The sequence below is a fragment of the Centroberyx gerrardi genome, chromosome 5 (genome assembly GCF_048128805.1).
Source record: "Centroberyx gerrardi isolate f3 chromosome 5, fCenGer3.hap1.cur.20231027, whole genome shotgun sequence".
Taxonomy (NCBI): Eukaryota; Metazoa; Chordata; class Actinopteri; order Beryciformes; family Berycidae; genus Centroberyx; species Centroberyx gerrardi.
Window position 1 is genome coordinate 14,812,559 of NC_136001.1, and position 12,896 is coordinate 14,825,454.

The window sequence follows — 12,896 nt, forward strand, 5'->3', positions numbered from 1 at the left end:
CTTTGATGCATCATGTATAGCATAATCTATGGGTCATGACCCCAAATGGTAAAGTGTGTGTCCGTCAGAGTTGTCAGTGCCCAAATGTATTAGCTAACCATAGTAAATAAGGGCAGATTATGGGAGTGCAAGAGCCACCAAGTACAATACAGCACTGCCTAACTGAATGAGGTTGTAAGTAGCTCCTGGGCCATAGAGTACAACCTAACTACCTAATGCAAGGGGCTTTAGCATGATAATGTAGTCTTAAAACTAAATTAAGGTAAAGTGAGAAGCTGCAAGAGCTGCAAGTACCATTGTGTACTGCTGGGGAGGAGAGACAGGCAGGAGGACCTGGGGGCAGGAAGGGCTGGAGTAGGAGACAGGCTGAGAGGGCTGCAGAGATGCCACCGGCTATACACACCGCCAGAAAGAGGGAGGAAATAGAGGTGGAGAAAAGAAAGAGAGAGGTGGGACCAAGCCAGTGAGAAGGAGAGTTGGAGAGCCAGATGGATAGAAAGAAATGAAGACACAGGAAAGATGTAGGTTAGAACACAGAGGAAAAGTTGTTAATGGAAAAAATGGATAGTTATGGAAAAATATGTTTAGTTCCAGAATACTTTGAAATAAGACTACGTGTACAAAAATAAAATAAATTGCTACTACTGAGGAAAGTAACAGAGGAAATTGGTGTCATCAGATGTCCTTTACAAGTTGTAATTGAGAGTACCGTGTTCTTACATATGGCCTGAGTCAGCCTCAGGCCACAGTCTTAACTTATTAATCATTCTTGCCAGAAGCAGAGTGTGGATGTAGAATCACTCACTACATCTTCTTGACCACCTCAGTTACTGAGGCAGAATACACGGGACAACATTTTGAGACATTTAAGATGGGCAACGTTGGCTCGAACAGGGATGGGGATGGGCAACTCAAGACAAAATTATTGTGGTTATCATAGCAGCCTATAAGAAAATATTTGAAGAAAAAAATGGTAAATTGAAGTTAAAAATCTACTTTGCCTGAAAATGTTGCCTGTACACCATGGCCTGTACTTGACAAAAATACAGATGCTAGAGGTACTTACCTGGGCCATCATGTGGTTGCCCATGGGGTGTTGCTGTGGGGTGGGTAGCAGGGCGGTCTGAGGTGGGGGCTGGGGCTGAGGCTGCTGTGGCTGGGGCTGCTGAGATGGACAGGGAAGCAGGCTACGGCTGGACTGGGGAGCTGGGGCCTGGGGACACACATCAGGACTGACCAGGGGCAGGCCTGGAGATGTGGAGAAAAGGCATAGTTAGATACAATTTAATTAAATTATTTATAATATTTTTTTATTTATGCACTCAGCAAAATGATGAACCCACTACAGGTTCCCTATCAAAACAATTTGATAACAGTAAGAGAAGAAACTAGTTTAGGGTGTTATTATTATATGCCTGTAATCATTCTTGTATCACCCTCTAGTCTACAACATGTGTATTTTGGACCACTAGAGGGCAAACTCAAGTTAACATTCTTGCAACACGTCTTTCTAAAGTTCAGTTCTCTTTGACCTGGGTCAAACAGGAGTTGCAAATAATTCCTGTTTGTGTTAACCTGCAGGGAATTTCAAATTTTCAAGTTTTCAATCACACAAAAAGTATAGTAAATTGATTTTTGAATGCTTTGCTGTTATTGTCTAAACTTTCTAGTACTCACTGTATTGTCCTATGTGGCAAATCCCAACTATCTGGCACCCACACTGGCACTCACATTCATAAGAATAAAAACCATCTTCAAATACTATTTAGTCTGATTCCTGGCAGGGCCCACCCAAGTAAGTAAGTTAGCAGCCGTGCAAGTAATTTTTCTTTTTATTATTGCTGCAACCGATATTGTGCTCCCCAAAATCTCGGTCAATGGATAGGTCAGGACACTTTCGGTCCCTTATATTCTGGCCAGGCATATTGTAGGCCAACTAAGGGTGGGCAGAAATTGGCAAATGGCAGTAGATTTGGGGGAAAAGTTCCACAGGAAATAGTGAGCACTAGCTAGAGGCCAGACTTGAAGTTGTGGATAGAAACACAGTGGATAGTGTATTTTATTGAGCTTAGTGCCACTGGAGGACGCAGTAGATGAGGCATATGAAAGGAAAATGCTTAGGTATACGAGTTGGTAGCAGAGGTGGAATAGCGGGGTTGGAAGCCTAGACTACACCCCTGGAGGTTGGATGCCAAGGGTTTGTAGCCAAGTCCACTTTAAGACTACTAGGCATTTGTTGGCAGAGCTTAAATCAGACAGTGAGGGGTATGTCTGAAGTGGCAATGGCAGCCAGTCAGTGGCTCTGGCAAAGTTTGCTTGTTGTCTGTTCGTTTGTAGCATGCTAGCTGACATTGTTTACTAATAGCATAGTTGCTATGGCTGTTCATTAGTAGCATGTTTTCTGGGATATTGCTTGTTATGTTGGCTTGTTAGCTTGTTCTTGTAGCATTCTAGTAGTTGGCAGTAGCATGGTCGCTCTGGTTAGTTAGTGGCATGCAAGTATATTGATTGCTTAGAATTATATGTTGGCTTGTTAGCTTTTGATATGGTTTGCAGGTAGCATGGCTGGTCTGGCTGTTTGTTGGTAGCATGGTTGCTGGTCTATTGATTCTACTATAGAAGGTTCATGTTGGCTTGTTAGTTGTCTGTAGCATGCTAGCTGACATATTGTTTGTAAGTAGGATGGTTACTCTGGCTGTTTGTTAGTGGCATGGCATAATCAGCCATCCCCTTAGCCTATAAGTGTTGATACAGTTCGGTTTTCAAACTGCTGAGCGGGCCACTCCAAGCCAGCAGTGTCAGCCATCCCATTAGCCTGTGGTTGTTGTTGAAATCAATAGCAAGTTTAGAAATTATTGAGTAATGTTGGGAACTAGGGATAAACTATGTGTAGGTCCAGTGGAAGCAACTTTAGCTGTAAGTGGTGTTGAAAGCAGATGTCAAGGAGGATGGTTCTGGGATGCCAGAAATCATTGTTGAGCCTTGTGGTTCAACAATGAGACCTAATTCAATGAAACATCTGTGATTGAAGGTGGCCACTTGACAACCTCAGTGACATTACAGTACCTGCACTCACACACACTCAACCCTGTAACCTTTAGATTAGGTGGCTAGTAAATGGCACTGCTTGTCTGATGGTCCTGTAGATTTATGACAGCATAGCCTGATGTTGTCTATAGTGGCCATTTTGTGGGTTAGTACATTATTCTTTCGACATCTGAATTTGGCTTCTGTATGAAGGCTCACCTTGGATTATGGCACAAAGGAACATCAAATCATGTTTATTGGTAAATGTTTAGATTTATTTCACGTGCTGTGATGCACGAGGCTGACATTCAAACCTGGCACTTCTCGTCAATGTAGTTTAAAAAAAAAAAAAAAAAAGATTTAATTCTGTCAAGTACTGAAAGTGTATTAGTGAACTACAATGACCATAATTAATTGCGCGAATGACGCATCACGCTGTCCTTCAAATGTAGCCTTCATGAGATGAAGAGATAACCCATTTGTAATTATCTGTATGTTGTACTTGCTTCACTAAAATAGTGATAATCAGATGGAAGTAAAAAAGTCAGCTAATGCTGCAGTAGCAAGTTTGCTAATGCTAGCCTCATTAACTTACACTACACTAGAGAGACTTAAGTATCTCTCTCTTACTCTTTCCCTCTTCAACTTTTCCCTCCAGTCCTTACCAGAGCGAGAGCCTCTGCAGCTGCCCTGTGAGCCTTTGCTGCTGCCCAGGCTATCCCCTCTGGTAAGGATGGAGATGCCAGAGAAGCTGCTGGCCTTAGTGACAGGCGGCCGCAGGGTGCGGTTGGAGCTGTCCGAGTCGGTGCTGCTCCAGGGCCGTGGCTCCAGGCACTTCATGTCGCTGTCCGTGCTGCTTTGACGGCTGCTGGACGCCCGGCTGGAACTCTCGCGGTTCCCCCTGGGAGAGGAGAGAGCGGGGAGGAAGAAGGAGAGAAAGCGGTGAAGTGAAGGGGATAAAAGGGGGAGAGAGATAGGAAAGGGGAAAAGGTCAAGTAACAGATGGAAGTGTTAAAGCAGAGGCAGAAAGGGAGGGAAATGTGCATACAAGGGAGAGCAGAGTTGAAGGGTGGTTAGTATGAGAGGACAGAGGAGGAGAGAGGTAACAGTGTGTAGGACAGGGAATAGGTAGAAAGAAACAGTGGGGGGAGAAGGATAGATGTGTAGAATGGGAAGCAGAGAAGAATGTAGGTGGAGGCAGAAACAGAGAGGGACAGCAGAAGGGAGAGGAGGACAGGATAGAGGGGGGAGAGCAGAGGCAGAGGAGCACAGTAAGGTCATCAACAGGTAGAGAGGACGTACAATGTGACAGGCTTTAGGATGGGGCATTCAACACAGATGCATGTTGGCTGGTTGAGTGAAACCACAATACAAAATCAGGCAACAAACCACCCCACGCCACTATCCCACCATATACATACAACCACACACCCACACAAACCCATTCACAGAAGAAAACACACATGCAGGTAGAACAGATGCTCCAGACAATCAACACCGGGGTGAAAGAAGACATTAGAGTGACACTGAATGAGACAAAGGTCCATGAGTCTGACACACAAACCATCCAAGACTGGAGACACATTCACATTAGGGACTTAACAGAATGAGTACTCACATCAATGTTATACAGTTCATACAGAGATACAAAAAAAACACATGCACACAGAATATACTGAACACACCGTATCACAGACATAAAAAACTGACAGACACACACACACACAACTGTACATTAAGACCAGATATACATAAACACTCAGACTCACACACACTATCTACGAAATAACCACTTGCTAGCACTGGTTCACCACTACGGTTTTTTCAACTATATTTCTGTATACACACTCATTGCCTTTGTGGTGTGTTGTTGTGATGCTGTCACCCTGGATAAGGGCAGCTGCCAAGAAAACCAACGATCAGACTGTAAGCGTAACCACCACTCTGGAAAACCCCTCCATCACAGGTCATGGCTGGGTTTCCCAATGACATATCAGCATTAACATTACTGTTCCAATTAACGATAGGATAGTGATGGTCTTAGTGCTCTTGTGCTTGCAGACATATAACCCGTGTATTCATAAAAATTACAAGAGCCATGAAATTCAATGAAAAAAGAAAAAAATATATATCAGTTATAAATGGTGTGGCATCTAATTTATGTGGATAACAAGCCTTGTAGACCAACAGAGAACTACAAGTCTACATTGAAGACAGCAGAGACAAAACAGCCAAGTCAGCTGTAAACCGTTATTTTTGCATCCTCTGAGAACTGGGCGGAAGGGGGAGATGAACAGAGTAGGTTCAGGTAGAGAACAAGAGTGAAAATGAATTAAAAACAGGTATGGATGATTCTGGGGAATCTCGACGAGGAGAACAGGGAGGTGGAAAGGGCTGTAAAACCCAAGCGATAGTGAGTGGTGTTTGAAGGTGGCAGCAGTTGATAAATATTTCAGAGAGACTGTAATTAATGGAGGACCTATTTTAAGCCCTCTCTCTGCACAGCCTATTTTAAGGAAGGGCGGGTGCTCTGCCGCTTTCTCGCACAGCGCACACTTGTTCGCTTCGCTCTGCAGACAAAGATGAGAGCAGGGAGAGGGGGAGGAGAAGGAGGAGGGATTCTGCTGTTGATCACATGATATTCCATCTCCCCTGTATTCTCACGACAGCATCTCTCATCTCATCACACACACACACACACACACACACACACACACACTGGGGAAGCCAAGCTGTTATTTTTCTTCTGCGCTTTTATCACTCAGTCTTTATTAGACAGATTAATTAAGGTCTGTCTCACTAAGAGCTCATTATTTTTCCTATGTGTTTAAAAAGATGTTTTTTTTGTTGTTTTTTTATATAAAACCTGTGGTTTTATGGTATTCTTACAGTTTACTCACATGTGTTCTGTAAACTAGGTTTATCATCAAATATACTCTATATGAATGTATATTTTCATATGACTGAAATGTGAAAAGACTAACATAAAGAGCCAAAACGTAAAACATATATCACTTATGCCATATATTCAAAGTCTACTGTACAATTGACTGCTACATCCTACTATGTACAATATGCTGTTATTTGCAAAATTTTAGATTATATATAATTTACAATTCTCTCAGTCCTCAGACATGTTTGTGTATCTTGATAAATGAAACTGAAAAGAAATTTCAATTAGTCTGGCTGTTCAATACAGCTGCTAAAATGCTTTACCTTACAAAGAGAACAATAACAATTTAATAATCAGCTTGAAAACCTGAGGAACACGGGTTTTGACTGGATGAAACCCTAGATCTCAAGAGCAGTCACTCTAATGAAACTGAAATCTATGCAAGCAGCACAAATAAAAGGAATTGCAAGGAGGTGAAAGGGTGGATATCAATTCATTGGTTGGTTTAATGGTTTCAGATAAAAAACATAAAGAGTCTTAGAACTGTATAAGAAATAGATTTGCAAAAAACATGACAAATGATTTTTGCAGCTAAAAACTAATCTTAAAGAATCTACTATACATGCTGAGCATAGGAGGCGTATGTGTGCACAACCAATGGCCAACAACTGAAAGTATAATATACCTTTACACAATGAAAGGAAACAAATAATCAACAGAATATGGTGTTGCACTCTTTGAATGAAACATGATAACACATGTGATTGTGAATAGCCTAAGCCTACAAAGAAAAAATATATATCCTTCACAAAATGCAGTACTTGACTGATTTATTTTCTTTTCCGGTCAATTTTTTTTGGCAGTTAAACTGCAACAATGTCAAAAGCACTAAAGGTATTGCTTACATTTGTATGTGCTACTATGCAACAGGTGACATGTTTACAAAAACCAGAAGACCAAATCAACCACAAAACAAACAAATTATTGTGGAAGCAATGCAGTTACTGCATATAAAAATGTAGTGACGGTGGACGGAGTGGAAGGGTAAGTTGTTCAATCAGTCCCCAGTGAAACCACAAAGCAGCCATGCATGGGCCATGGGAAGCCCCACGGTGCAGTGCTGGAATAGCCATCAATCAGCCGACTACGCCAAGCAAAGATATAACACCACCACAAGTCAAGTCACCACTACCACCACCAAACCACTTTCAGAGATGGGCATGGCAACACACAAGTCAAAGTCAGCAGCACCCCAGTACCTAAAGATCTGCCTCCTCTTTTGAGAGCTAGAGGAGTAGCCCTCAGTGGAAAGTCTGTTGGGGTTAACATTGGGAGAAAAATGCTAGGATTACAGGACTGGATTGGAGAAGAGGAGAAGGTGTTGGGGAGGGTGGGGTAGGGTGAGAGAAAAGGAGGGGTGGGGGTTGAGGTAGGCATAGAGCAGAACTTTTACCCCTGGAAAAAAATGCACACAAAGCAGAAACTTTGACTGTTGAAAGGCCCACGCTTCTTTTCTCTCCCTCTCAGCATATTGTCTCCTAATCTTTCATTCTCAACAGTCAGGGGGCCTAGGGAAGGAGGCTGACTGTAACTGCCCGCGCTAGCTAACTTTTATTCCTAGAAAACGGTTTTCCACTACCTACACATCTTTGTCACAGACATTATGTCCCCTGCAGTCAATCTCAGCTTAAACCCATAGCACAGGACAACCCTTTTGTCATTACAAGTTACTTAAATCTGGCATAGGAGTAGAAAATGACAAATGAATATTGAGAATTTGGCTGGAACTCAAAATAAAATAAACAAGTAATGCTCCTTTACTACAAGATATTGCATGAAGTGAACTTTGTGAGGAGCTAGATTACTGTAAGTGGTCCTATTAATATATTCTGTTAAGACTTCTATCTTTATGGGTGGATAGCTCCCTACCTTTTATAATTGAAGTCTGACAAGCAGACTATAACCTTAGGGGGGCAGGGACGTCTCAGTCTTATAAAGTGCACACAATAGAGTCTCCAGTAGGATGCATCATCTTACCTGTTGTCGTTGATGTATCCATTTTGAGAGGACTGTAAAGAAAAAGACACCTGCACATTACGAATAGCTTCATTCATCCATCCAACCAGAAGCACTTAGGCCCAAAGCTAAACCTTCGCAGATCAGCATTTCAAAACTTCTCAAAGTTGACATCACAGGGATTTAGAATGGGGTAACAAAGCATCGAGATTACCGTGTTTCAATGTAAACAGTTATTGCAAACATATGGTCCTCACTCTTCTCTGAGAAAGAAATACTGTGTCTAAGGATTCTCATTTCTCACGCCTATCTTTCCTCGGGCCCATACAGAGTTATGCGTTGTTAGTCAAGAGAGCAGGGGGAAACCGTTAATGGATCAGAACATGGCTTGTGAATTGAGTGTTAATCTGTCCAGTCGAGGTCCTACACTTACTTCTCGGGCAAAGATCCGGTCTCGTACCCGCTGATACTCTTCCTCACGCTCCTCAATGGACTTGCTACGCCGCCCGTCCTGCAGCGGCACACGGATCTGCCATTTGGGACGACAATACAGAATTGAACATTACTTCACTGATCATCCAAAATCAACTAGGGTGACAAAAAACAGCAAAGCAACACCTGATACAACAACACAACGCATCAAATGTAATTCCAATGCACAATACTCAGGTAGAGGTAAATGAAAACATTTTTTTTTTTCATACATACATGATGCACCACGGATAAGGAGTCAGGAATCACAACTAATGTAAAAAATCAACTATCTTGATTTTCTCAACAGCAATTAAACAAAAACATTTTGCATACAGAAAACCTGTCATGTGTTGATCTTGCAAATAATGCAGAATTTCTGGTACACTACCCTCCCCTCGCTTGGGTGAAAAAAAGTTTAGTCGCATTTGCCAAATTCACATCTAGTTGAAGGGCTACTGCTGCTTGTTGGACATTTGTGGACAATTTAACTGCATTTTGTGGCAGGCCTAGCCCATTTAGACTGGACGCATGGCACCCAAGTAGGACTGGCTCTCTGTTACTGGCTAGGAACACTGAACTTGCTCTGAAGTCCTGCAAGGCTTCAAGCTTTTGACGTCAGGGTGAGTCAGTCCCATCATAATGTTTTCCGTTCATTTGCATCTAAAAACTCCTGCCAGAGTCCGTAATATGCTTAGAAATCCATGTTATTTTCAGAAATTATAATTATGGCTCAAACTGTGCACTACACTTCCGCTATTATTAGTAGCTCTCCTGATCTTAGATTGTGGCATCTTCTAACACATTCCTGTTCACATATCTGTCAGACATTCTGTTTCATACCCACCTGCCACCTCTGTAAACTACAATAATATAATCACTATTCAACCCCTGCCTGCTCTCTGCACAGCTTCCATTGAAAAATCCATTAAGATTGCGCTGTTAAATGTCAGGTCTCTTGCCAACAAATCTTTTATCTGGCGGAATTGTATTATTTCAAATAATTTAGAGTTCTTTTTAATTACTGAATCGTGGCTAGGTCAAGGTGATGCTGCATCACTTGTTGAGGCCACTTTCCCCTGACTACTCCCACTTCCATATGCCCAGATTGCCCAAGCTGAATATAAACACTTGCCCGTTTCATTTGGCAGTTTTAGCTCCTTTGAGAATCTCAGGTTTTTAATTATGGGCAAGGCCGCTCTGTTATGCATTTGAGTCTACAAAAAAAAACCCAAAAAACAATTAAGGCTTTCATTGATGAATTCGCTCCTATGTATTATCATGCCCACTTGTGACAGACATTTTAGGTGATTTCAATATCCATGTATGCTGTCTGCACCTTAATCTTAGCCATGATTTTATTCATTTTATAGAATCCTCCAATCTGGTACACTCTGTGACAGGCCCCACTCAAGTGAAAGGTCATATTCTTGATATAGTTCGACTGGTTTTATTCCTCATAAGTTGGTTTTTGAAGATGTATGTGTGTCTGATCATAAAGCCGATTCCAAGCCTTCCACCACACATGTCCACTCTCGCATCCTTGCCTCAACCTCTGCTACCAAATTCTGTGAAGCTTTCATTGCTGCTACCTACAGTAGTCCTCATGACCTACTCCCACGGCCCACTAAGGAATTAGTCAATGATTTTAATAGTTTCCCTGGCCATTTTAGACTCCATAGCCCCTTTAAAAAACAGAAAGGCTAAACCTAAAGCCATTCTCTGGCTAAACAAGCACACACAGGCTCTATAGAGGAAATGTAGACAAGCCAAATGGAAATGGAAAGCCAAGAATCTACAAATCAATTTGGACATCCTTAAGAAAGAACTTATGTGACAGTATCAGAGAGCAGTTAAGGATACGTGCACAACATACTTCTCTGATATAGTCTCTAGAAACAAGCATGTAATTTGTGATAAGATGCAACTAAAATGGTGCAGCTTACCGTATTGGGGCAGTTGTGACAAGTGGTAGCCTAAAAAAGGCCTCTAACTTGTCCCTAGATTTATTAACTTTTACTGGCTTTGTTGTAACTATTACTACCATTTTCTGTCCTATGCTTTTGTCTGATTCTATTACCTCTGTTTTACTTCACTATCTCTGTAAAGCACTTTGTAACCTGGTTTTGAAGTTCTGAAGTTCTATATTATAATGTTATTATAATTATTTATATAATTACACTTCAGAAAAAAATTCTGTATTCCAGTCTCCCCTTGTACAGTGAAGTCATTGTATGTGAACTGGACTATAATTTTGGGTGAAGTGGAACAGACTCGCTGAAGGCAGTGCAGTGTACCTGATTATCGTCCTTGTCCATGCTGGCATCATCTCTCTTGAGGATGAACTTCTTCTGGAAGTCCATGTTGCGCTCATCCTTAATGTGTTCAGAGAACCTTTGTTCTGGTCTGCAGGAAGAAAAAGAGGACAAAGGCCATGCTTACCAACATACTACCAACACACTGTCATACTGTATCCGCATACCAGCCAGCATATAGAATCCAGCGAACACAGTTCCTTCTAAGTACATACAGTCGATTAAATATCTTCCATCATGGATGCAGTTGCAAAAGGTATAAACAATGGCTGAAATCAAACTTTCTGTCAGATTTTGTGTGGACATTTCAAATTAAAACCATTGTCAGATTTGCAATGAACTGCTGATAAAATAAGACGGATGGATGACAGAAGTGTTAAAACAAACAAAATATTACACACGGCTGCCTACGTTTGGCTGCCTGTAGTGATAACATTAAAGAAAGGCAACACCGCAAAAACAACACATATCTTATAGTAGGTCTGTAGGCAGATATAGGAGTATCAGTGCTTCTGATCGGAAATACCACCTATACCCAGATATTTTTGTTTTCCTACTTCTGGGTTACAGGATTTGCAAAGTCAAAATTGCATTTTCAATCCTAATGCAGTGATTTTGAAAACGACAACTGTTAGGAGGTGGCTCTTTGTCAACCTTATTATTGGCATTATCTGGCCTATGGGCTGTGCACATGTGTGTAATTATATGTGCTTTGCTCTGTTTTGTGTAAGACAATCATTTTTTGGTTGCTACCAGTCACTGAGCAAGGGACAGACAGGTTTGGTTCCTTTTTTTTAATTTATTTACCATTTCTAGGTCTCCTTGCCAACTACTGCTAGCCTACTCCTGTCTAGTTAGTTAGCTTTGTGCTAAGCAATCTTCTGTCTCGGTTTGCCGCACCCCCTTTTTGAATTGGCCACAGCCTGACATATTTCCATTGGTCTAGCCATGTGTTTAGTGCTCAGTGTAGCACAAGACATGTTGGAAAATTGATCATCTAAACAATTTCAGGAAGCTGGCTACTCTTTCTCCTCACGCTGTTCCCTGCAAAACTGGTGCACAACCCAGGCTGCTATGAAATATAGGCATGGTTAAGCCTGTTTATATCCATTAACCCTCCCAGGGTCACATTCCTCATACACTGAGTGTAACATGCATGCAAAGTATTTGCTTAACCTCCCAACCCTGTTAAATAATGAAAAAGTACCACTCTGTGCGTGAAACCAGATCAACAAATGTCAGTTTTAAATCCTTCTCTTCAACTAATGGTTTAACTAATCTAGAACCACACTTAACTTATATTTGTGAAACCGGCCATTACACCTTATGCAGTGAGCCACTCACATGCGTGTGTTGCCCGTCTTGTTGATGATGACGGCCTTGCCTGTCTGGTCCACATTATGGTCCATGCCGAAGTAGGCCGCCACACGGTGCAGCAGCATGCGGTGATACGAGGTCATCTGAGGAAACTTCTTATACTGGTTACTGCAGAGGGCAAACAAGTGCATATAGTAGTCAGAAAACATGTCATATGGGCTATGGAAGGGAGGCTACAATTAAATATTACTCCAAAAGACTGCAAGGCACTGAAAAAAAAATACAACTATGAACTATTGCTGTTTTTTGCTTTTTTGCTTAATGTTGCGATGTAAACGGTCATAATGTGTAAAATTATTTTTCAGCAATTAAACAAATTAAATAACTTGGGAGAAAAAACTGTAAACTGCCTTTCTGAAGTGTTTGACAAACAAGGTCTGAACTTTAATGACAATTCATTTGGCTCCACTGTGCACAAGGGGATTTATTGCAGAAGTATTTCAAATACATTTCAACACAGTAGCACTAGCGATGATACCATCCCAGTGACAGGGGAACACAGAGTCCCAGCCAAAAATACCGTATGGTTAAAATACAAGAGGGAACTGTCAGTCTAAACTGGCTCCATAATATCAACTACAACTTGCCATATTTATCTCATTACCACAGCAGTCTATAAATAAAAAGGGATGGACTTAGAAGAGCTAAATTTAAATGTGAGTGAGTGGTTGTGAAGACGTGGCTCACTTGTCGTCATTAATGAACTCTAGGATATCTTGTTCTAGTTTGAGCAGCATCATTCGATCCCTGTTGAGGTAAGGGGGAGAGACGGGGAAAGGGCGGGGTCGAGCGAGAGA

General features: G+C 41.6%; 1 protein-coding gene across 2 annotated transcripts in view; it reads right to left on the bottom strand.

Annotated features, from left to right (window-relative positions):
- r3hdm2 (R3H domain containing 2) overlaps positions 1 to 12,896 on the bottom strand; it is a 67,183-nt gene that overhangs the window by 20,321 nt on the left and 33,966 nt on the right. The window contains exons 10-17 of one of the 2 annotated variants that reach the window (XM_078283680.1): positions 12,787 to 12,846; positions 12,067 to 12,207; positions 10,705 to 10,813; positions 8,370 to 8,465; positions 7,958 to 7,989; positions 7,180 to 7,233; positions 3,693 to 3,928; positions 1,067 to 1,248 (exon numbers count right to left, since the gene is read on the bottom strand). In XM_078283680.1, coding sequence (XP_078139806.1) covers positions 1,067 to 1,248; positions 3,693 to 3,928; positions 7,180 to 7,233; positions 7,958 to 7,989; positions 8,370 to 8,465; positions 10,705 to 10,813; positions 12,067 to 12,207; positions 12,787 to 12,846 — 910 coding nt within the window. The remainder of the gene's footprint in view (positions 1 to 1,066; positions 1,249 to 3,692; positions 3,929 to 7,179; positions 7,234 to 7,957; positions 7,990 to 8,369; positions 8,466 to 10,704; positions 10,814 to 12,066; positions 12,208 to 12,786; positions 12,847 to 12,896) is intronic. The other variant, XM_078283681.1, reaches the window with a different exon arrangement.